At 41.0% G+C, this 25429-nt stretch overlaps 1 protein-coding gene across 2 annotated transcripts in view; it reads left to right on the forward strand.

The window, feature by feature from the left end:
- The window catches only part of OXSR1 (oxidative stress responsive kinase 1), a 74079-nt gene extending 53056 nt beyond the window's left edge, over positions 1 to 21023 (forward strand). For both annotated transcript variants that reach the window (XM_084902822.1, XM_084902823.1), the window contains 8 exons: positions 4942 to 5064; positions 7877 to 7909; positions 10624 to 10770; positions 12145 to 12209; positions 14735 to 14787; positions 16757 to 16825; positions 17647 to 17711; positions 18358 to 21023. In XM_084902822.1, coding sequence (XP_084758948.1) covers positions 4942 to 5064; positions 7877 to 7909; positions 10624 to 10770; positions 12145 to 12209; positions 14735 to 14787; positions 16757 to 16825; positions 17647 to 17711; positions 18358 to 18432 — 630 coding nt within the window. In that variant the 3' untranslated portion in view covers positions 18433 to 21023. The remainder of the gene's footprint in view (positions 1 to 4941; positions 5065 to 7876; positions 7910 to 10623; positions 10771 to 12144; positions 12210 to 14734; positions 14788 to 16756; positions 16826 to 17646; positions 17712 to 18357) is intronic.
- The last annotated feature ends 4406 nt before the right edge of the window (positions 21024 to 25429 follow it).

Consider the following 25429-nt stretch of genomic DNA (forward strand, 5'->3'; position numbering starts at 1 on the left):
TTACTTTTGCAATTTGAAAGTAACACTTTGTTGCCCTGTCTGGTGGTTGGTTGAGCATGGTTCCATGAACCAAAAGGTCACTGGTTCGATTCCTGGTCAGGTTGCAGGTTCAGTTCCTGGTTGGGGTGCATACAGGAGGCAACCAATCGGTTTCTCTCCATCTCTCTCTAAAAATAATAATAATAATAATAATAATAATAAATTTTTAAAAAAAAAATAAAGAAAAAGTAAAAAGTAATACTTTGCTAACAGTCTGAGTATTACTCATTTTCTTTCAGCCCTTTCTTTAGCATCCTTTGATTCATTCAGTAAATATCATTAATCTACTGAATGTCTACACATTACTCTGCTATCTGCTATTGATGAATTAATTCTAAACTGTGTTAAATCACTATTTGCAACTACCAGAGTGGGTTGAGAGATTGGGCTCTTTTCTTACACCATACAAAAGTATTGAAGATACCACTTCATATCCACTAGAATGACTGTAATAAAAAAGACAGACAATAGCAAATATTGATATAGATGTGGAGAAATTGGAACCCTCACACATTAATGGAAATGTAAAATGGTGCAGCTGCTTTAGAAAGTAGTGGCAGTTCTCCAAAAGGCTGAACAAAGCTGCCATATGACTCAACAGTTCCACTTCTTGGCATATCTAAGAGAATTGAAAACATGTACTCACAAAAATATGTCCACGAATGTTCATAGCAGTATTATTCATAATAACTAAAAAGTGTAAACAACCTGAATGTTCATCTACTGATAAATGGATATGTAACATGTCATGCATCTGTTTAATGCAAAAAAAAAAAAGAATGAGGTACTAATACATGCCATAACAAGCATGAACCTTTAAAAAATTGAAAGAAATTAGTTACAGAAGGCCACATATTGTGAGATTCCACTTATGTGAAATGCTCAGGTTAGGCAAATTTATAGAGACAAAGTAGATTAGTGGTTGCCTAGGATTGGAGGGATTTCAAAGAAATAGGCAGTGACTGATAATGAGTATGGGTTTTGGGGGGTGAGGTGGAGAGGAAGTGATGAAAATAATCTAAATTTCATTGTGGAGATGGTTTTACAATTCTGAATAAAATGATTGTATTACTAGTATATACCTTAAATGGGTTAACTGTATGGTATATGAATTATCTATAATAATCTATAATAATAAAAGCATAATATGCTAATTTGACCAGACAGCCTTCCAGATGACCTCCCAGATGTAGCCGGGGCTGTGTGGAAAGCCCGGGTCCTGGGTGCCAGGGCAAAGTTGGTGCCGGCAGCCTGGGGAAGGAAGGCCTAATCTTGCATGAATTTTGTGCACCCGGCCTCTAGTATCTCAGTGAAAAAAGCATTTAGAGGATGGCAGCACCACCAACAAGAAGCTCTTGGGACTTGAAAACATAGGAGAAATGAAAAAAATCAGTACAAAAGCTGTAGAGTCAAGTTTAGGAAGTTTCCCAGAAAATAGAGCTACAAGGCCAAGAAATAGATAACAGGAGAGAAAATGCAAGAACAGTAAGAGGATCATTTAAAAAGATTCAACAGCCGGGACCGGTTTGGCTCAGTGGATGGAGCGTCGGCCTGTGGACTCAAGGGTCCCGGGTTCGATTCCGGTCCAGGGCATGTACCTTGGTTGCGGGCATATCCCCAGTAGGGGGTGTGCAAGAGGCAGCTGATCGATGATTCTCTCTCATCAATGTTTCTAACTCTCTCTCTCTCTCCCTTTCTCTCTGTACAAAATCAATAAAATATATATTTAACCCCCCCCCCCAAAAAAAAAAACAACCCAGAAGACAGGAAATTATTGAAGAAATAATTCTGGAAAAATTTCTAAAACTAGTGGTCATGAATTTCCAGATTGAAAGAGCCCAAGTAACCAGCACAATGAATGAAAACAGACCAACACTGAGGCCCACGACCATGATAACTCAGAATACTCAAAAAGCTTGTCAGAGAAGGAGGAATGGTCACAGCAGACAGGAGCAGGAGTCAGAATGACCTTAGTAGCACCTCTAGGAACCAGATCACAGTGGAGCGGTTATGTTTCTGGCCCAGACTTTCTCTTAACAGGCAAACTGTCAGTGAGATGCAGAGAAGGAATAAAGATGTTTAGAAATGCATGGCTTTAGTAAGTGAGCCAGGCTAATAATAGTGGAGAAAGTGCCAAAACTAAGAATAGGGAAGTCACATGATTCAGAAAGCATGGTCCTCTGGATGATGGTAGAGTGAGATCAGAAGTACTAGACCTGGGGAAGCAGATCAGGAGGATCTGGTTGGAGTCTTCTTCAAGAAGATTATGCTGATGCAGAAGACCTAACGTGTATGAATGTGTTCGGAGAAGATTTACATAGCTGGGAGAGAATTGGGGGATAAATTTGACAAGTACATAGAGATCAACAAATATTAGCTTCAGGGAAAACAAAAATGTTATGCAGGAAAGAAAAGTAATTATGTATATCTTGAGAAAGAGTAGAGGGTTGATAATAAGGTTAAATTCTCAACTTCCATAGTGGGAAGTCCAATAGATAATTTCTAAAATAAAAAAACTCCAGGGGTAATAAAGAGACCATGTTACATAGAGAGATGAAAATGCAATCCAGAGAATCCAAGATGGCTGCTCGGGTAGGCAACTAGCCGCAGCCGCACACAACAATTTTAATAAAATACAACTAAAATATAAAATGGACATTACCCAGAACTACAGGAAAGTCGACTGACTGGAAATCCTACAACAAGAAGCAAGGAGAAAACCAGAAGGAAGCGCGGAGGAGCTGTAAAAGCCTAAGGTACGGAGACACGCGGCGCACGCGAAGAGGACGGAGCCGGAGAGGAGGGAGGCCGAGTGCCTGGCGGGCGTTCCCTAGCGGAAAGGAGATAAAACTCCGACTGTGCTGGGCCCCTGACTGCTCTGAACCCCAGATCTGGGCCAGACCCCGGGGACTCAGGCTCAGCCATAGGGAGCTGGGCTGTAAGTCGGAACCCTGGGGTAGCGGAGAAAGGAGGTCCCGGAGGCGCGCACACAGCGCGTAGAGAAGGGACGGTCGGCTGTGCCGCGGGATTGCCCTGACGGGAAGGAGACTGGGGCTCCAGACTGCTGTGAACGCCACTTCCAACTCCACTTCCAACTGAACTGAACCCCAATACCGGGCTCATTGTGGGAGAGCATAGACTGTTTGGCAGCAGGCGAAAATCGAGGGCACCTTTCTCTCAGAGGCGCCGGCAGCGAGCACTGAAGGACCCGCAGAGGGCGGGGCTGACGGAAGCCAAGCTGCAGGCTCCACCCTGAAAGCCCGTCCCATCTGTAACTGCGAGATGCGACAACAAAATAGATCACAAATGAAAGAAATGGAGGACAAAAAGCGTCTGGATATAGAGTTCAAATCTACGCTTATAAGGTTTTTCAAGAATTTCCTAGAAAAGATGGATAAGGCCTATGAGGATATGAAAAGAGACCATCAAGAAATGATAAGGGAACAACAAGAAATAAAGAATACATTGTCTGAAATAAAAAATATTCTACAGAGTCCTAAAAACAGAAGGGAAGATCGCAAGAATCAAGTCAAAGATTTGGAACATAAAGAGCCAGAAGACACTCCTCCACAGAAGCTAGAAGGCAAGAGAATCCAGAAAATTGAAGATAATGTAAGAAACCTCTGGGACAACTTCAAGCGAACCAACATCAGAATTATGGGGGTTCCAGAAGATGAGAGAGAGCAAGATATCGAAAACATACTGAAAGAAATAGTGACAGAAAACTTCCCCCACCTGGTGAAAGAATTTGACTTACAAGTCCAGGAAGCGCACAGAACTCCAAACAAAAGGAATCTAAAGAGGACCACACCGAGACACATCATTATTAAAATTCCAAGAGCAAAAGATAAAGAGAGAATACTAAAAGAAGCAAGAGCAAAGAAGGTAGTAACTTATAAAGGAGCACCTATACGATTGTCAGCTGACTTCTCAACAGAAACCATGCAGGCCAGAAGGGAATGGCAAGAAATATTCAAGGTGATGAATAGCAAGAACCTACAGCCAAAAATAAGCTACCCAGCAAAGCTATCACTCAGAATCGAAGGCCAGATAAAGAGCTTCACTAATAAAAAAAAGCTAAAGGAGTTCATCACCACCAAACCAGAATTATATGAATTGCTGAAGGGGGTTCTTTCAGAAGAGAAAGTAAACAAAGATAAAAATTATGAACAACAAATACGTAATTATCAACAAGTGAATCTAAAAACCAAGGAAATTAAAAAAATCTGATGAACAATATTAACTGTTGAATATAATAGAATCAGAGGTATGGAAGGGGAGTGAACTGACGATTCTTGGGGAAAAGGGGAGAGGGGGGCGCGGGAAGAGACTGAACATAAACTGTGCACCTATGGATGAGGACAATGGGGAGAGGGGAAAGGGCAGAGGGTGGGGTGGGAACCTGGTGGAGGAGAGCAATGGTGGGGGGGGGGGGGAAGGAACATTTGTAATAATATGAAAAATAAAAACTTATTAAAAAAAGAAAAAAGAAAAAAAGAAAATGCAATCCAAAAGAATAAGCTAAAATGAGTTGGAAATGGTTGCTTATGGTGAAAAGGATGAAAGATATGAGATTGTTGTTTTTCTTAATAGAACTTACACAGCTGTAGTGCTCTTAAAACTGTACAGGTATAATTATGATTTTGAAATAAAATTATGACTTCATATAAGGACTTGAACTATGTTCGAGTTCAGAGCATAGAAGCATAGGGAAAGTAGTGGTTGTGAGTAAAGAAAGAGAGGAGATTATGAACAGAGCAGAGCTAGTGAGGGCTGGAGGATACTTACAGGAAGAATGATACCTGTTGCATTGAAGTAGTATAAGGAGAGGAGAATATGATTGACTTTTCTATATAATAAATGTCAACAGTATCATAACTGTGTCTCTCTTCCAATGAGCAGGTTCGGAGAGTACCAGGTTCCAGTGGCCGTCTCCATAAGACAGAAGACGGCGGCTGGGAGTGGAGTGATGATGAGTTTGATGAAGAAAGTGAAGAAGGGAAAGCAGCAATTTCACAACTCAGGGTAAGTTTGGTGAAACTATATACTTCAGCTAGAGTTCTATTTTTTGTCTGAAGCCTTTGAGATAATATTTATTCTGTAATTCTGGTCACCCTACCCACCTAAAATATTTAAAAAATCCAAGTGTTAGTGACAGAATTTTCTTGAACAACTTATCAACATCAGGAGCCCAATTGATTTTACATGGAGAAGTGAACTGGCAGGTCTGTTTGAATATGATAATATTTAGGGCACATACAAATGACCCAAGTCTAGAGATGAAAACTACAATGTCTAAGATGAACATACACTGGGTGGGATTGATGGCTAATTCTGCATTGCAAAGAAAAGATTAGTGACCTTGAAAAACTAATAATAATAGAAACATTGACCCTGAGATCTGTTAACCTCCTACCTGAAAAGTAACAGTGCATCTCATCTCTTCCTATATCTAGTAGATATATCCTTGTTGATGATGATGATGTGTGTATGCCAGTTTTTGCTAGAAGCAGTGAAGATAGGAGTCTTGTTTTCATTTGTTTTATCACTGTTGCCTAAATTAATGCCTCAAGTTGATTTTAGGGCTCAACCCCAAGAATGGGAAACAAACACAAAATTAGATTTATAGACTTTTGTGATATTTGAGGTAGAAAATAGATCGGATGGGAATAGCAGATTAGACACTGTACAAGAAAAGGCTAATGAACTTGAAGGCTAGCAATAGAAACTTCAAAATGAAACTGAGAAAAGAATTTATAAGAAATGAAGAGAATCAGTGAGCTAATGCAAACATTAAGCAGCATAATATACATGTTATTGGAGTCTCCAATGTGTGTAGGAAATATTAATGTTTGAGGTCATTATAGCCTTGACTGGTCAGAACCTTTTGTGGGATGAGTAGTGATCAGTGATATACTTTTGCCTGCTTTTAAGAACGAAGGTTTCTTGGGGATACAACTGATTACAGGGCTTATGCAGATAATATACAAGATGAATCTGGAATACCTTCTTTTGTCAGAAAGTAAATATTTTTTATTAAAAGAAAAAATTATAATAATACATGAGCCTGGTCGAAGGATCTCCCAGTGGCCAAATCAGCAAGAATTTAACCATTAAAACCATAAATGCAGTAGAAAATTATAAATAATTTATTGCATCCACAACAATAAATGGGGGAAAGGAATGGGTTTTTTCATTATAGTGAACTGCCAGTGCTGACTGGTTAATGTTGAGGAGTGTTTTAGAGGGAAAATTATTTTACAGCCACCATAAAGCAGTCATAAAGATTAGATCAGGCAAGAATCATCAACAGATGCTAAGTATAGGAGAATATTTTGATGAGCAAGATATTTGCATGGTTTTAATTAAAGTGTCTCTTCACAGAGTCCCTTTTAGTTGCAAGATACAAAATACTGGAGAAATCAAAAATTACCCCGGACCGATGATTAAAATTAACATCACTAATGAGGAGCAAACGAGCATGTGCTTCCCTAAGATATGAACAACACAACACTGTGTAGAATTCCAGCTGGAAATTCATGTAATTAGTCTAAATCAAGAGGAGCCATTAGATAAACCACAGATCAGGAGCATTCGATTCAAATAAACTGTGTGTGTGGGGGGGAGTGTTCTTCAGAAATATTTATGTGCCAGATAGAAGCAACCTAAAGAAACAAGACTGCTCACTGCAATATACGATCCTAGAGTTCATCCTATACTGGAAGAAAAACAGCCTATAAAGGATATTATGAGGTCTTTTGAATAAAGTTGGGTTATGGATGATAAATAAAAGTATTGTAAAGTTTACTGAAGTTGGTAACTTCAGTAGTGTTATGTAAGAGAATATCCCTGTTAAGAAATACAGTGACTATTCAGTGGTAAACAGCCACTTATTAATAACTATAATTATCCATTAATTTATAAATATATAATAGATATATATATTACGTGTGTTATATATGTGTATATTTAAAAAGAAAAGTGATCATTGAAACAATAAAGCAGATGAGGAATAAATACTCTTAATAGGAGAATCTGGGTGAAGGGTACACTGGTGTTTTTTGTATTGTTCTTTATGTAAGTGACATTTTTTCCAAATATTAAGTTGTGTTTTTTTTTTTTTAAACTAGGTTTGAGGTTGGCCATATACTTGCTGAGATACATTAGCTGTTACCTAAACCTTGATTCTCTTTAGTAAAATGGTGATGAGAATTTTAAAACAAACCCAAACTGACCTTTTAAGTAGTCTAAATCCATATTTGGTAGAATTTACCATAAATTGGTATTTGTTTAGAGATAAAAAAAATTTTATTCCCCAATAGTATCCAGAATTACTACTAACTGTTTTGATTTATTAAATAACTTTAGCTTTGATTTTCATATGGTAGATTATAATTGGTTTTTCAATTTTGGCTCAAGAGTTTTCTTCATGAAAGCCCATTATCATAATTACCCTGTGTTGAGAATTATTAAATATTAGCTTGAAAGTTGACATTTGGTCTGGTATCTTACACACATAATATGTTCATAATTAGTAGAAAGTTGTGCTTTGAAAAATGTGACCTTCCTGCTGAGAACTCAGTCTCATTATGTTTGTTTATAAACTTCACGTTGTGAGCTCTTCAGATACCGTAAGTACAGGCCACCTGGACAAAGAATACAATAGTCACGACAGTTTTCTTTTTCCAGAGAACTTTCACTAGAGTTGCCGGTGAGTTAATGTGTGGATCAGAATGAAATGGAATTCACTTGCGAGTCAGCCTTCTGTGCAGTTTGGAACTGACTGAGTAACCCGAGTTTTGAGTTAACAAGCCTTCTTTTTTTGTATTTCTTTTAGTCTCCTCGAGTGAAAGAATTATCAAGTTCTGAGGTAAGTAGTTGAGATTATTGAATTGTTAAAGTATATGGGCTTTTGTTTGGGTTTGGTTTTAATGTTAAGCACATCCTATATAATCCTATATAGTAAAGAGCTAATATGCTAATTAGACCAAACAGTAGAACAACTGTTCTGAAGGCTGTCTGGACAACCTTCCAGATAAAGCCGGGGCTGCTGGCGCAGTGAGGGCCGAGCCCCTTGCATGAATTTCTTGCATCGGGCCTCTAGTATTTTATCTCTGTCCACTTGGCAATGAGAACCTAAACAGGACAAATTTGATCAGAGATAACAACTCTGCGTTTGAATGGACAACCTCTGCAGTAAAATGGTGCCATTGCACTCGTTGTAAAAGTTGGCCGAAGGGCCCAGACTGTTCTGCCTTGCTTACTTGGCTTTATGAATTATTTGTTGGGCTTGGGCTGCTTGAAATGTAAAGAAGTCTTTTTGCATTAACCTGGCCAGGAATTTGTATATGCCACCTTGAGTTTTTGGATTTTTTCCTAGCCTCTTCTCTTGTTAAAGAGATTCACTTGTCTGTGAATCTACTACTGCCTCGCTGTAGTAGAGAATCCTAGAATCCTCTCCAGCTCGGCTACCTTATGCTCATTACCTGACGAGAATAATCATTTCTTAGGTGCTTTCTGTCACACATTCTTCCATCTGGCAAAGTCTGCATCCTGAGCACAATATTTGGTTTGCTGGCAACACATCTTGCTCTTAAACCAATTTGTTCTTGCCTGTGCTTAAAAGTAACTATTTTTCCACTCCTTTAGTTTATGTAGTATACAATTTGGGTACCGGATATGTACAGGATTTGTGTACATAGTGGTGTATTATTCAAGACTGAAAGAAATACTATACTTCAGCATTTTAACTGGCCATATCTGACAGTTTATGTTAGAACCACTGTTCATGAAGATTCCTGGCTTCTTGGTATATCATAGAATTTCATTTCCCTGCCCCTGGAAGTTACGCTTGGCTGTGGCAGTTACTTTGGCCAGTGAAGTGTTCCCTGAGCTCCCTGTCTCTGCCACCATGACCTGCATCCCTGAATAAAGATGATGCCTACTTAGCCTCTGTTGGCAGAGGTAGAAAGGAAGTGTGTGCAACAAATAACTATGATTTTGTAATTACACAGAATTTAAGATTGTTAGTCTCTTACTTAACCTACCTGGACTAATTTTAGTTTCTCTGAAATTGAATGAGGGGGTATTTTAGAGATTATCCAGCTTTTCTTTTTAGTGTTCTTGTTCCTTCTCCCATGCTCATACTTACGTTCTCATGCTCACTACTTAGTTGTTGATTTTTAAATTATGCTAAAATACCCATAACATAAAATTTACCATCTTAACCATTTTTAAGTGGCATTAAGTACATTCACACTGTTATGCAACCATCATCGCCATCCATCTCCAGAATTCTTTTCATCTTGCAAAACTGAAACTCTGTCCCCAGGAGCTGTTCATTCTCTCCTCCTCCCAGCTGCTGGCAACCACCATTCTACTTTATGTCTCTAAACTTGACTTCTCTAGAAACCTCACATAAGTGGAATCACACAGTACTTGTCTTTTTGTGATGGGCTTATTTCACTTAGCGCAATGCTCTGAGTGTTATATATTAACATGAATCAGAATTTTCTTCCTTTTTAAGGCTGAATAATATTCCATTGTATGTATATACAACATTTGTTTATCCATTCATCTGTTGGTAACACTTGGATTACTTCTATCTTTTGACTATTGTTAACAAAATTCCTATGAAAATGGCTGCACAAATACCTGTTGAAGTCCCGGCTTTCAATTCTTTCGGGTCTGTACGCAGAAGGGAATCGTTAGATCCTATGATCATTCTGTTTTTAAGTTTTTTGAGGAACCACCATACTGTTTTCCCTAGTAGCTGCACTGTTTTACATCCTACCTGCAATGCACATTCTCCCCATCCTCTTATTACTCTGTTTCTGTCTTTATTTTTGGTAAACTTCATTTTGAAAAGTGCTAATAATCATATTAACATTTTGAAAACTAATCTTGAAGTTCTGTTTTTCTATCAAAATTCAGAACCAATAAGTAGCTTTTGATTTCTTCTATATGAAGCTGAATGAACACAAAATTTTACTTCCTGGTTTCCTTGATTTTGCTTATATATATTATAAGCTGTTAGCCCTCTCTTCTTGTTCTTCTAATTATTTTTTCTCTTTTAATTCTAAATTTGATTTCTTTTCACTAACTTTTCTTCTCCAAGTTACATAATTAAAATATAGAAATATTTCAAAAATGCAAAATAATATATATGATATCTGTTAATCAAAAAGTTTCATATCCATTTTGAAAAGCATTTCAGCTTTGTTAAGGAATTATTGGTTGATTATTTTTATAAGTAATGGAAAGCCCCTAGATGTAGAAAAATATAGCTTGTATAATTTTGTATTGCATACTTAAATCTGTATTTTGAATGTGCTATTTTGCTGGGCAAATGGCGCAAAATATAGAATTAGTTAAGAGTAAATATGGTACAGTGAATTGCTTTATTGCAGAAGAAGAAAGTGAACTACTCATATATGCTGCAGCATCACTGAACAAACTATAGTATGGCGTGAAAGAAGCCAGACACAAAAGAATGCATTGTTTTTTGAGGTTTAGACAACCTTGCTCAATGGCGATGAATGAAACATTATTCAAGGCTCTCCTTTCAATGTGCTTTTGTTACAGCTGTTTCCAACAACAGATCCCGTGGGCACTTTACTTCAAGTTCCAGAAGAGATTTCTGCTCATCTACCTCAGCCAGCTGGGCAGACGCCTGCACAGCCAACTCAAGTCTCTCTCCCACCCCCCGCAGAGCCAGCAAAAACAGCTCAGGTAAAGCCGGGGCATGCATTAGTGGTTAGCCTCTGGGAAGATGTAAAAGCAGAGAGGAATGGGGACACCATCTAATGTAATAAAGCCAGTATCTTGGTAGATTTTGAAACAAGTTTGAATTCTTTTCCCCCAGTTTTAAATGTATGCAGATAAGAGAGTTTTATAAAGATCACACAGGTTTTTAAGCAAAAAATAAAGTTAACTGGAAATATTTCAGACATCAAAATTTGGGGTTAATGTTCTTGTCAGCTTAGCTTTTTATTAGATCCTTATTATGTTTAACTTCAGAATGCAGCTGACAGTTATCTTGACACTAGAAAAATTGTCGACTGTTCTCTTTTTGTTCACTTATGTTTGTGTTATTTATTAATACTGTCTACGATCTGTGATTTTTCCAGTATTATTCTTTTTAAGGTATTTGTCAGTTTTATGAGGGTTGATTTTATTAAAACAAGGGAATGTAATCTGTATATCTACATAATCCAGAACACACAGACTTATGAAAGCAGCAGGGGCGGTTGGGATGAGGGCCCCATTGGACCCCCCAGGCTGGGTAACTCCCACTCCTTTCTCAAGAAACCTCAAATACTGTCTATAACAGGGGGTTTGTGCTCCGTGGTTAGAGTAAGCGTTTCAGAGTCTGTTCACTCATTATATATTAGAGGTTTCTCTTTTTTGTTTCTAACATTTTCGATGGAGAGAAATAAAAATGGGAGTTGTGATTTTTCCCCTCTGGTCTGCCTTTGGAGACCACTGAGCACTACCAGTTCATCACGGGGCTAACTTCCTGGAACCCCCTCATCACCCAGGCTTTCCATTTCTGCCCATCGTATGGGAAAAGATACAGTTGTCCTAGGAAAACTGATGCAAAGATTGGATTAACTTTATAAACAGCTTAAATAGGATGTGTAAGCAAGAGATGGCTGTCAGGTTTCAGAAAGGATTGGTTTAGCCATTAAGAGACCTGAAGCCTCCAGGTTGGGGGGTTTTCTGAGGGGCAGCCAGTTTACCCTGTGTGTTGCCATATGATACCCTGGCAGATTTTTTAAAGGGAAGAACCCAGCTTGATGCTTTTCACCCTTGTAGAGAGAAGCAGATCTGAAAAGGTGCAAAATCTGAAGTGGCTGTGCGTATCCTTTCATGTGGGTTTGAGAATTACCTTTCTCACTGTGTTGACCCAGGTGGCATGCAGCCCTCACTGCCGCCTTGGGGTGCGTGTCCCCCCACATCGGGGAACGTCCTAGGGCCCAGGACGGCCTCACCTGGAGATGGAGAAACTCGCTGCCAAGTGGGCGATTCCCCTGCAGATGAACAGTGGTCACCTCCATGCTGAGTAGTCCAGGCAGTGACTCTCTACCTTTCAATGCTTTTTAGGCTCTGTCTTCAGGAGCAGGTTCACAAGAAACCAAGATCCCCATCAGCCTAGTACTAAGATTAAGGTCAGTGGACGTTTTTGTTTTGTTTTGTTTTCTGAATACTCTGAACACGCTCTTTTCTCTTCGAAAGTTACTCCTTGTTCCAATAGCCTGTGCCCAAGAGTAACCGGATAGGCGTGCGTGTCCTCCGGCATCGGGTGCATCTGCTCGCAGGCGTATCATTTCCCTCTGAAATCTTAGGAGCAGGGTGAGGACCTGGATGTTAACAGAGAACTGGTACCTTGTCTTAGTTGTTTCTCCACTAATTGTGCATTTGCAATGTAGGTAGCTTAGATCAGGAAGATGACCTTTAATTGAGGAACAGTGTTCTGGGGAGTAGCACTAAGTGGGCTTATCTGAAAATTAGTCTTGTAATTGTGACCATATAAATACCGTGGGCTCTGAGATCAACTAACCCAAGAGTGGGGTGCTTTCTGACTGCGATAGGGCAAATAAAGGCCTTCTTCTTAAAACGCAGGGGAAGCTTCTGCGTGTGCAGTTTTGTCTGTTTCTGTCTTTTACAGCAAGAGCTCTAAATTGGTGCTTCTTGGTGGGGCTGGGACAGATTGCTCGCAGCAAGTGCCATGGTGGCGAGCTGTTCATTTTAATCCTCTCTCCCTTTGCAGGTAGTTGGATTAGGATTCCAGAGCATTCTTATACGAATAGCTGTGAATGTTGTGTTGCTATAAAGTCTCTTTCTACCCATAAATGCACTTTTTAAAAATGTCTGTATTTATTGATTGGGGGTGGGGGGAGAAAGAGAGAGGGTTTTTTTTGTTGTTGTTGTTCCACTTATTTATATATTCATTAGTTGATTCCTGTATGTACCCTGACTGGAGACTGAACCTGCAACCTGGTGCATTAGGATGACACTCTGACCAACTGAGCTACCTGGCCAGAGCGGAAAACTATTTAGTTTTAGAAGCATCACGTGAGATGGCTCAGGCCTTCTTAAACTGTACCAGTACAATTTTAAAAGATTTTCACTAAGTGATATTGACTCATTCCTCCTTCCACATATGAATTCCTAGTCATCCTCTTGGTATGACCATAATTAGAGATAGAGGCAGCAAGAGCTGGGTGGAGAATGTTTTGATTTTACCACTCGGAGCAATGAAATGATGCCATAAATGTGAGGAAAGCATATCTGGTTACCTTTTCTTTACAGAAGTCTATTCAGTGTACCCTCTCTCAAATAGTTCTGAGTTAATAGAGTGTCTTAGTAATCTCATCCTATTTTAATTGTATTTAGAGAATTTCTTTTTGAAAATTTGTTATGCTGCCTTATAGCAGTCAGTAGACAGTACAAAAACTTCTATTTGACACGTGCTTCAGGAAGGTGAAGATACTCGTAAGTGATGCAATTAGGTTTTTTTTTTCTTTTAAATATATATTTTATTGATATTTTACAGAGAGGAAGGGAGAGAAATAGAGAGCTAGAAACGTCGATGAGAGAGAAACATCGACCAGCTGCCTCTTGCACACCCTCTACCGGGGATGTGCCCGCAACCAAGGTACATGCCCTTGACTGGAATCGAACCCGGGACCTTTCAGTCCGCAGACCGACGCTCTACCACTGAGCCAAACCGGTTTCGGCGCAATTAGGTTTTTTAATGGACTGTGTTGTAGTCGTGTTTATGGAAGAGGGGGCTAGAGTCTTATTCTCTCTGATGGAGGCTTTGAGGTTAAATGACAAGAGTTTTAGATCAGAGCATATTACTGTCTTTAAAGGTGTTGGTGCTTGACGTGTCAGTTAAATCACTAGTGCTGCTAAAGGTTTGGTCTGCTTTGAATCAGCTTTCAGAAAGAATAGACTGAACAATTATGCAGCCAACAGACTATATATATATAGCACTCTTAGCTACTGAGGAAGAATATGGAGAAAAGAGAAAATGAAATGCCTGACTTGATCATCAAGTCTGGGTTGGAAGTTGCTTTGGATTATGTACTCACATAGCTAAAAACATATTTCAGATAGTATACATGCGGAGTGTAAGTCTGGATGCCGGGTGCGGAGAAGGCGGTGCATGGGATGAAATCATGTAGGGCAGGCTGTGTTGGAGATGAGTAGCTGTATTTTAAGCACAATTTCAGGAAACTCCTCAAGTATTTGTCAAATATCCCTAAGCCCTCTGCATTGTTTAGATAAAATGGTTTTGGATCCTAAGTGATCAGACATATCTGCCGTTGACATAATGTTCTAATTTCTCCACCTTTAACCAGAACGCCCAGGGAGCCTGGTTAATTTCAGCGTACAGCATACGTGGTGTGTGTAACCTTCCTTGCCAGCCACATATTAGAATCTGTGGAGTCATGTGTTAACTCTTTGCCTATATGGGTGGGTCCAGCTGTTTTCCCATCTCCTTCGACTGCCCAAATCCTACCCCATTAAAACTTACTTCTGGTTTTTTTTCTCATCTCATTAGGACTAATCATGTGAGCTTTGGGAACACGACAGTCTTGAGGCACAGCTTTCCTTATAGATGGGTTGACAGAGTCTGTGTGCATAAATTCAGAAATTGATTTCATACATTCTGTTTTTTTCATAGGAATTCCAAAAAAGAACTAAATGATATTCGATTCGAATTTACTCCTGGGAGAGGTGAGTCATCAAAAAACGGGAAATAAAACAGCTGCTGCTTTGTTTAGTGAGAGGTGTTGTGAAGTTTTGTCCTTGAAATATGTTTGCTATGTTAAAGGATGATAAAAAACATTCCTGATTTAAAAGGGTTTGGGGTATATGAATAAAATAATGTACTCTGTTTCTACCAACCTCACTTAGGAAATCTAGTGCAGGTGACCCCTGCATAGCATGGGTTTGAATTGTGTGGGTTGCTTATGCACAGATTTTTCAGTGAATACTGTAAATCAGGGGTCCTCAAACTTTTTAAAGTGGGGGCCAGATCACGGTCCCTCAGAGAGCTGGAGGGCCGGACTATATGAACTACTAATTCCTACTGTAACACCTCGGCTGCGCTCACTGCCCAAAAAACCTGGCGGGCCGGATCAGACTCCTCTGCGGGCCGCATGTGGCCCGCAGGCCGTAGTTTGAAGACCCCTGCGGTAAATGCATTTTGTCTTCCTTATAATTTTCTTAATAACATTTTATTTTCTCTACTTTATTTTAAACTGCAGCATATAATACATGTTACATACAAAATATGTATTACTTCTCTGTTTATGTTATTGGTAAGGCTTCCAGTCAACAAGGCTATTAGTAGTTAAGTTGGGGGGGGCGGTCCAGAATTTCCCTGGTGGTCAGAGCCCCTACCCTACCCCCATGTTCACTGGTCATCTGTATAAAACGAACAGTATTTAGTATAGTTCTCATTTACTGTTACTGTTGGCCAGACTTGTGCTCTGATAATGTACATTATCTCATTAAATTCTCAAAACAACTCCCTATAAAGTTTACTGCCCACATTGTATGGATGATAAATTCAAGAGACAGGTGAAGTAACTTGGCTGGGAAGAGGCGTAGCTGGAATTCAAACCCAGATCTGTCAGAGGCAAAGTTCATGCTCTTATCACTGGACATGGCTATCCTCCTGACAATAAAGAAGAAAGAAACGAGGCTTCTAGGCTCATCTCTCCAGGGATGAAATTGAGCCTGTCGTGCAGAGTTTCTGGCCATGAACTTCACCCTGGAACATGGCTTATTGCCTTTGTCACTCAGGGTTCAGATTTGGGGAGTGGCCAGCAGCAAACAGATACCTGTCCCTTGTGCCACGTTTAACCTTCTTGCTGCCTCATATCAGCGACTAACTATGAAGAGCGTAGATGCAGATGCACAGAGGGGTAGTTGCTCTACTTTTTAAAAACCAGGCAGGGTCACATATTCAAGAACTAATTCATATTGCTGGTCATCTGCACAGGTGTGTGCACATCCCTCCCAAGGTCCTCCCGTCCCCTCTGAGGGGCTCAGGGTTCAGCCCTTGGGTGAGAGCATCACTGACTCAGTTGGGGGTGAGGTAATTGGGAGACTCTCTCTCCATCTTTTTAGTTTCTCATTACAATTGCTCAGATTATAGCACCCAAAATAATTAGCTATGAAGAAAAGCCCATCATCATCATCATTATAAAAGATTTCAGCAAAAATATGGGAGTGTGATCCCAAAAACAAGATATTGCATTTCCCCCCCCAAGATTTAATTGAGAGAGAGAAAAAAAATATCTCTGTTTTATTAGCTCTAGGGATGTTGCAGGTTCATCATCGTGTCTCAGAGCTCAGGAGGCACAGGCCAGGGCTGCCCGTGGGCCAGGAGGTTCCTCAGCAGCATTCCGGTCAGGTGCTCTCCCAATGAAATGACGCCATTACTGAGAAAATTATCTTTACCTTGAGCTCACATTCGCTGTCTGGTTGTATTGGTTTGACCCTCTAGCTAGACCTGTGAGAATTCCTCAGCTGAGATCATCTCAGTGGTTAAACCTACATGTGGGGGCGGAAGACCTCCACCTGCCTTCTTGGTTCTGTAGATTTAGACCTGAAGTCTGGCAGTGCCAGCACCTGCTCGGAGAGTTAGCAGTGACGTCAGCATGAGAAACGGAGCACCTCTGCTTTGTCCTTGCAGATACAGCGGAGGGCGTCTCTCAGGAACTCATCTCTGCCGGCCTGGTCGATGGAAGGGATTTGGTCATAGGTAACTCCACTCCGCTCCGCCCTGTCCCCCTGTCTCTGTCTGTGTACTTAGGACCAAGAAAACCAGGCTTTGATTCCACTGAGTATATCAGTGGTACTTGGAATGGTTTTTGGCTTGGCTGATATAACAAGTACTGGGGACAGATCCTTTCAAAAAAGAAAATTTCATTCCTGAGTTTGCTTTGTGGCCTTTGGTGATAGTGAAAAGCCCACCCAGGTCGCTGGGAGACTGGTAGAAGTGATGACACAGATTACAAGTTAAAGTAAGCTTGGCCAGGTCTAATCCATTTTGGAGGATGAGCGCTACCCTTGTGGAGCTAAGAGGTAAGCAGAAATCTTTAGAGTTAGTCCTAGAAAAAGCAGGCAGTAAGGAAATGTAGTCAGGCCATAGGTACAGATTACTGAAGGAAAGACCAATTGTAGGGCAAATCAGCAAAGGCTTTCTGTAAATGGCCAGCCAGTAATAGTGCAGGCTTTGTGGGTCATGTACAGTCTCTCTCTTTTAAACCATTCTTAGCTCACAGGCAGAAGAGAAACAGGCCACGGGCATAGTTTGAATAGGCAGAGATCATTCCTATTGAACCCGAATGTCTTTCCTAAGTGAATACAGCATCTTAAAGAAAGTTCATTTGACAATGGTTTGAGATTCATTGGTGCTGTTTGGAGTTGAGTTTAAAAGATACTTTCCTTTGGGGAGCGATGAAACTTCCTGCTTCCATTTTAATTGTAGGTAGAAGATTAAAAACTACCATTTAAGTTCTTAAAATTTGGTTGAAAATGGATTGATTAAGCTCATTACTTTTTCTGTTCGTTTGATTACAGTGGCAGCTAATTTGCAGAAAATTGTGGAAGAACCTCAGTCGAATCGATCTGTCACTTTCAAACTGGTATTCATCTCCTCCTCCTTATTAAGCCACCTTCCTTTTTACACACCAGTAGCCCCTGCAGACCAGCTGCCATATTCTCGGGGTGATGAGAATTTTACTTGTATTTATTTATTTATTTAAACTTGTTTTTATTGGTTTTAGAGAGAGGAAGGGAAAGGGAAAGAAGAGAGAGGAAAAACATCGATGTGAGAGAGAAGCATCAATCAGCTGCCTCCTGCATATACCCCAACAGGGGATGGTGCCCTCAACCTGGGCATGCGCCCTGACTGGGAATTGAACCGGTGACCTTTCAATGTACAGGATAATGTTCAACCAACTAAGCTATACTGGCCAGGGCTGGGTGATGAGAATTTTAAAATATCGTGGACTGTGTTTATTTAGCCACCCCCCAAGGCCCTGAAGTCTCCCTTTGAGTGGCCCCCTCTTTCTCTGCCCTCCGAGGAAACCTCCCACCCCAGGCCCTTGACTGTGCTCAGGAGAGACCGGGAGCTAATTTGACTCCAGCCCCATCCTTTCATCTGCCTTCTGTTGTATCCCACGGACCGACCCTTACTTATTGCGCTCCCACAATGCCCACATAAGTTTTAATTGCTACCTGTACTTTGTTCATCAACAGCCACAGCCTCTCCTTTGTTTGGTTCTCTAGGCATCTGGCGTCGAAGGCTCGGATATTCCCGATGATGGTAAACTAATAGGATTCGCCCAGCTCAGCATCAGCTAAATCCCAGCCCTGGGCGAGGAGGCCTCGGAAGATTCCACACGTGCATATCTCTGTTACTTCTGTTGGCCTACACCCACTACTGCCAAAGAACCCAGCCACAAACGTCCCGGCTAGGAGTCTTAGAGGTCTTTCTTTGTGTTCGTCCTGCCATCGTTCCCCCTTTCCCACAGGGAAAGAAAAGCTGGGTCACTAGTGGCCAGCCTCCCTTTACAGAGCTCCGTTAGTAAACTCACACGTCCCCTACCTTCCTCCGTCCGCGAGTGGCCGCGCGCCTCAGCCAGGAGGAGATCTTTCAGCTCATCTTGCCTTACTCCATGGATGGCGCTGGGCGGAAAGCAGCAGCTGTATCGGGCTTCCTCGTGCTGCCTCTTCCCACACCTGCCCGATGGGGGCACCTTGGGAGATGTCTCTTTACCCACTGACGTAGCGATTACAAGTTGATTGTTCAGCTGGAGCCCAGAGAATTTAATTTAGGGATTTTATTTTAATCTGATGTGAATTCTAGCAACCTCTGTTAGGAAAAAGCACAGCCTCAGATGGAGGCAGCCTAAACTGTCTTCTAGTTTTGTTCGTGATGTTCCTAAGCGTTTTGCTGAAGCTGCTCTCAGGCACCCTCTTCATCGTTCCCTCCAGAAAGGGTCGCTCGCCTTAACTTCAGCTGGTGCAAAACATCTGACTGTCGTCCACCTTCAGCCATCGGATCCTTCAAAGCGGAACTTTGAACTGTTTTTAGAGAAAATATCAAGTATTGGCTTGTTAAAAGTGAATTTTCCCAGCAGTGGTGTTTGGGCAGAAAAAAAAAAAAAATTCATAACTCATATCATTGTGGAAGTTATTTATTTTCCGAATTTAAGAAATCAAATGGAAGAAAAACCGCTCCTCCATCCTCCCATGAAAATCAGTTCACCTGGCCTCCCAGTCCCGAGGAAACACAAGGCTGAGGTTTCTACAGCAATAACGGAGACCACACGGCGGGAGGCCTGCCTCTGTCCCCTCGCCTGCACTGACCCTCCGGAGGCGTCCACACCGCGGTGCACTGAGCCTGGCCCAAGGCGGAGAGTGAAACCACATGTGCCGTGACTTAGGACTTCTGACTAGACAGTATTCATTTGATTTTCTACAGAAATAATGTAAATTATTCTTTAGGTTTTAAAAAAGAGCACTCAAAATGCAATTTGTGAATAATCAATGGGGCTGATTTTTTTTTTTTTCCCCCTATGTTTCACAGTCAGCCTTTGTCTAACTGCAAAGAGCCCTAACACGTTTTGTATGTGAAAGGGATCCTCAGTCTGGCCTTACCACCACACATACAGTGGGGCTTTGGCCCGGAAGAGGGGAGAGCTGCCTCTTAGGGATGGTCCAGCCCATCCAGCATTGTTGGTCTGTGAGTAGCAGGATTGGTTTTCTCTTGGAGGTGACTTGTCACCGTTCTGGTCTCAGCCGGAGCTTGTAGTTTTAGCCACAGGCTTTCTTAGCCTACCTGGAGGCAAAGGCATGTTGGGAAAGGGGCGGATGTTGGGGAGGAGGAGAGAGGATGGGTTTGAGACGGGGGTTGGGAAGAATGTAGATTACAGATCAGACACCAAAGTCCATGGTCCAAGCAGGATTGTTAGTGGGAGGGAACCTGCTGAGTCTGGGGAGAGGAAAGAAGGTTGATCAGCTTACTGGGAAAATATTTCCATTTTTCTTTTTCTTTTTTAATGTATTTATTTTTTTTTTTTTAGATTCAGGTAGAAGGAATAAAGATAGGGAGGTAGGAATAAGTTTGAAAAAGAGGTAGTGTCCTCTTTGGCGCAAGACTAGTAGCTTACCTAGAGTCAGTGTTTTGGTATCCAATAAGCCCATCATAATCTACTTATTCATGAGTCCAAAGGGTGTGGCATCACTGTTGCAGCTTTGTGTTTGTAGGCGATGAAAGCCCAGGCCGGGGGTAAGTGGCAGCCCATCCTCCTGCTCAGTGTCTCAGCCCGCCATTACCGGTGGACGGCAGTGGGACAAGCACGGCAATAGAAGTGGCCGGGGCGTTCTCTTTCCTTCCAGTTCATCGTTTGCCCTGCTGGGAATTAGGAGTCACCAAGCTGCAGGACAGTGGTAGTTCTTCTGCATGCTGTATGGTGAACACCCTTTGCTGTCTTGCGCAGTGATGCTGAGAAAATAGTGAACAGAAACTTCCCAGGTGGGACAGCACGTGACCTAGGGAGAGACCTCGCTCCTTTCCCGGAGTGGTGGGTGGTTCAAGGTGCACCCCTTTCCTGAGGTCCCCAGGATTCCCTGGTCCCTGTGGTAGGGACTGACTTGAGCACAAGGTAACCTGTGCCGATGTTGTTGGTGAAATGTATGGTGTTTCTACAATAAATGACTATTGGATTTGTTTGGGTTTTTTGCTTCAGTTTCGAACCAAATCCTAGAGCCAGCTGATACTGTTTAATAATCTGGAGGATAGAATAATAGTGTATCAATAAATGGAGGTTCCTCCTTACAACGTGTGCTAGATTATGGAAGATGTAAAATATTTGACTCACCCCCTTTTTTTTGACTTTGTATTTTGCTGCATGTTTCCTTCATTTTTAATCAATAAAGAGTAAATTGTCTGTGGTGGAATCTTTATTTTAGTGACGGTGAGTTGGGGGGGCGGGATGGGGAGTGGGTCAGAAGTCTCTACTATAATTTTTTTTCCAAATGCAGAAAAGCAAAAGTGCCCATAAACGTTAAACAATGTGTGTGATCTGCTGAAACTGGTTTGGCTCAGTGGATAGAGCGTCGGCCTGCGGACTGAAGGGTTCCGGGTTCGATTCCGGTCAAGGGCATGTACCTTGGTTGCGGGCACATCCCTGGTGGGGGGTGTGCAGGAGGCAACTGGTCGATGTTTCTCTCTCATCGATGTTTCTAGCTTTCTATCCCTCTCTCTTCCTCTCTGTAAAAAAATCAATAAAATATATTTTTTAAAAACCCCAAAACCAATGTGTGTGATCTGCAAAATCTTTGTAAACATGGGAAAACTGAAATCCCAAATGGGGGGAGGGAGAGAGGATCCACCCAAAGAAATTTGGCAGAATGGGTTAGAGAACTCCGTATACGGATCTGTTGTGACTGATTCTACTTGTGGATATGGACAAGGGCAAGGTGCTTGATTTAAGCTCGTGGGAGTTCCTTTTGGAAAGTTCAGAGCAGGGCTGAACTTGTCTCCATTTGGCTTTGATACCTTCGTATTGCAATGGTGGGGGTTTCATAGAAGATTCTAGGCCCCTCTACCTCCTGGATAAGTAAATGAACATTCCTCTACCTCCTGGATAAGTAATCTCCCTGAGCATAATCTCTTCCCAGGAGCGTAGCCTTTGACCAATGATAGGACTGCTTGTGGATCTTGGTAATCTAGAACTCAAGTCCTGGAATTAGCAGTATCAGATCTGATTGAGTTTGCTTTTAAGATAAGCAGGCCATCAGAGTGGACTCTAACTATTGTGGGGAATAGCAGAGAGGAATAACTTGCTCAATTATTCCAGTCTGTGGTGTATGTGGGATGGGCACAGCAAGAGCAGCACCCCTCCACTCGCCCCTTCTCTCTGACATGGTCAGATCTTGTCAAGAGAGAGTAGTGATGACCAGTGAAGCCATTTACAGATGTTTTCTTTGGGCCATCTCATATACCCCTTTATTTTTTAGAGAAGTTTTAATTTCATAGCAAAATTGAACAGAAAGTATAGCGTTCCCATATACTCCCTGAATCCATACATGCACAGGCTTCCCCACTATCAACATCCTGCCCCAGAGTAGTACATTTATTGCAGTCGATGAACCTACATTGTAAGTTACTGTCACTCAAAAGTCCAGATTCACTCTTTCTGTTGTGCATTCAGTGGGTTTGGACAAATGTATAGATATGTATTCATCTTTACTGTATTGTACAGAATAGTTTCACTGCCCTGAAATCCTCTGTATTCTGCCTGTTCATTCCTCTCTCCCCTCTAGTCCCTGGCAACTGGTGATCTTTATACTGTTTCCATACTTTTGCCTTTTCCAGAATGTCATATTGTTAGGATCATGCAGTATTTAGCCTTTTCAGAATGACTTCCTTCACCTAGTCATATGCATTTAAGGTTTCTCCATGTCTTTTCATGGCTTGTTAGCCCATTTATTTTTAGCACTAAATAATGTTCCATGTCTGGATGTGTCACAGCGTATTAATCCATTCACCTACTGGTTGCTTCCAAGTCTGGGCAGTTATGGATAAACTGCAATGAACATTCATTTTGTGTGGATATAAATTTTCAATTCCTTTGGGTAAATATCAAGGATCCCAGGTGTGGACTGTGTGGTAAGAAAGAGTATGTCTAGTTTTGTGAGAAGTCACCAGCTGTCTTCCAAAGTGGCTATACCATTTTATATTCTCACCAGTGAATATAGTTTTTGTCCTCACACATGTGTGTAGTGGTATCACCTTTTAATTTGCAATTAATTCCCTAATGACAGTCTTGAACATCTTTTTATTTGCTTATTTGCTATCTGAATATGTTCTTTAAAAAATTATATATATATATATATATATATATATATATATATATATATATATATATATATATTGATTTCAGAGAGCAAGGAATAGGAGAGAGAGATAGAAACATCAATGATGAGAGAGAATCATCCATCAGCTGCCTCCTGTTCACCCCCCACTGAGGATCGGGCCCACATTGGGGATCGGTCCCACAACCCAGGCATGTGCGCCCTAACTAGAATCAAACCTGGGACGCTCTATCCACCCAGCCAAACCAGCTAGGGCTGAATATATTCTTTGGTGAGGTGTCTGTTAAGGTTTTAAGCCCATTTTTAACCAGGTTGTTCATTTGCTTATTGTTCACTTTTAAGAGTTCTTTGACTATTTTGGATAATGGATCTTTATCAGATATCTATTTTGCAAATACTGTTTTCCAGTCTGTGGCATGTCTTCTCATTCTCCTAAGAGTGTTTTTTGCAGAGCTGAGGTTTTAATTTAAATGAAGTCAGCTTATCAATTATTTCTTTCATGGATTATGCTTTTGATGTTGTATCTAAGAGGTCATTACCACACCCAATGTGTAGATTTTTTGCATATGTCATCTTCTAAGAGTTGTATAATTTTGCAGTTTGCATTCTGGTCCATGATCCATTTTGAATTGATTTTTTTGAGGAATAGGCCTATGTCTAGATTTTTTATTTTTATTTTTTTCCTTTGGATGTCCATTTGTTTCACCACCATTTATTGAAAAGACTACCTTTACTTTGCCTTTGTTCTTTTGTCAAAGATCAGTTAAATCTGTAAGTCAATTTCTAAGATCTGTATTATGTTCCAATGATCTATATGTCTATTCTTTTGCTAATACCATACTGTCTAAAGTATTGTAACTTTATAGTAAGTCTCAATGTCAAGAATTGAGAGTCCTCTGACTTAGTTCTTCTTCAATATTGGGTTGGCTATTCTGGCTCTTTGGCCTTTCTCCATAAACTTTAGAATCAGCTTGTCAGTTTTCAAAAAATAACTTGCTGGGACTTTTATTGAGATTGTGTTTAATTACTACATCAAGTTGAGAAGAGCTGACATCTTGACAATATTGAGTCTTTCTATCCATGAACATAGAATATCTCTCCCTTTATTTAGTTTTTTGTTATTTTTCTTCATCAGAGTTTTGTAGTTTTCCTCATACAGATCTTGTACATGGTTTGTTAGCTTTACACCAGTGCTAGAAGCCCAGTGCACAAATTCATGCACAGGTGGGGTCCGGCTGCCCTGCCTCAATGGGGGCCGATCGGGTCAGGCCATCGGGGAGGAGGGGCCACAAAAGGTTGGCTGGCTGGCTCCGTCCTCAACCCAGCTGGGGCCAGCTGGGGAAGGGGCCGCCCCTCAATCGGGCTGGTTGGCTGGCCACGTCATAGCGAACAGTTATTCTGGTCATTTCAGCATTCTAGTCCCTTGGCTTTATATATATAGATTTCATTTTTGGGTACTAATGTAAATGGCACTGTTTTTCTTTTCAAACTCCACTTGTTTATTGTTGGTAGATAGGAAAGGGGTAGTTTTTCTGTATTAACCTTATATCCTGCAACCTTACTATAATAATGTATTAGTTCTAGAAGTAATAGTTCTAGAAGTATTATGTTGATTCCTTTGGGTTTTTCATATGGATAATCACGTCATCAGCAAATAAAGACAGTTTTTTCCCTTTCCAATATGTATATCATTGGTTTTCTTTTCTTGTTCTATTGAATTATCTAGGGTGTTCAGTATAGTGTTGAAAAGCACAGGTGAGCGGAGATGTTCCTGCCATGTTAATGAAAAGGTTCTAGTTTCTCATCATTAAACATGATGTTAGTTGTGGGCTTTTTGTACACGTTCCTTATCACGTTGAGGAGATTACCTGTAGGCCTAGTTTGCTGAGCGTTTTTATCATGAATAGTATTAGATTTTGTCAAATGCTTTTTCTGCATTGTTGATGTGATCGTGTTCTTCCTAAGCCTGCTAATGGTTCATATGCTGAACCGGCGTTGCATACCTGGGATAAATCTCACTGGGCTAAGGGATAATATTCTTTTCATACATTGTTGGAATCAAGTTACTGATATTTTGCTGAGGATTTTTAGCATCTCTGTTCATGAGAGACACTGCCTGCTGGGGAGTCTGGGATGGGCGGTAGAGAGGAAGGGGCTGTCCTTATACAGCGTCTCGTACCCTTACTCTGCTTTCCATGGTCTGCCCTGCCTTGACCGGCTCTACATGCTGACTGATTAACAGACATCCTGAGGCTGTGCCAGACAGGTGGCCAGATAGGTGCAGGCACATTGTATCCAGTACTTCCTGTACAACCTGACTTCCTTGTATTCTTTTCACCCACATTCCTCTACCTATCTCTTAAAGTCGTTCAGAATTGAAAACATACAAAGGCTTTCTGATGCTTACACAAGCAAAGATGTGAATGTGTGTGCCTATGTACGCATGTATTCTTTTTTCTTCCTAATGTCCTCTTTA

This window comes from Pipistrellus hanaki (assembly GCF_964339955.1).
Source record: "Pipistrellus hanaki genome assembly, chromosome: 13".
Taxonomy (NCBI): Eukaryota; Metazoa; Chordata; class Mammalia; order Chiroptera; family Vespertilionidae; genus Pipistrellus; species Pipistrellus hanaki.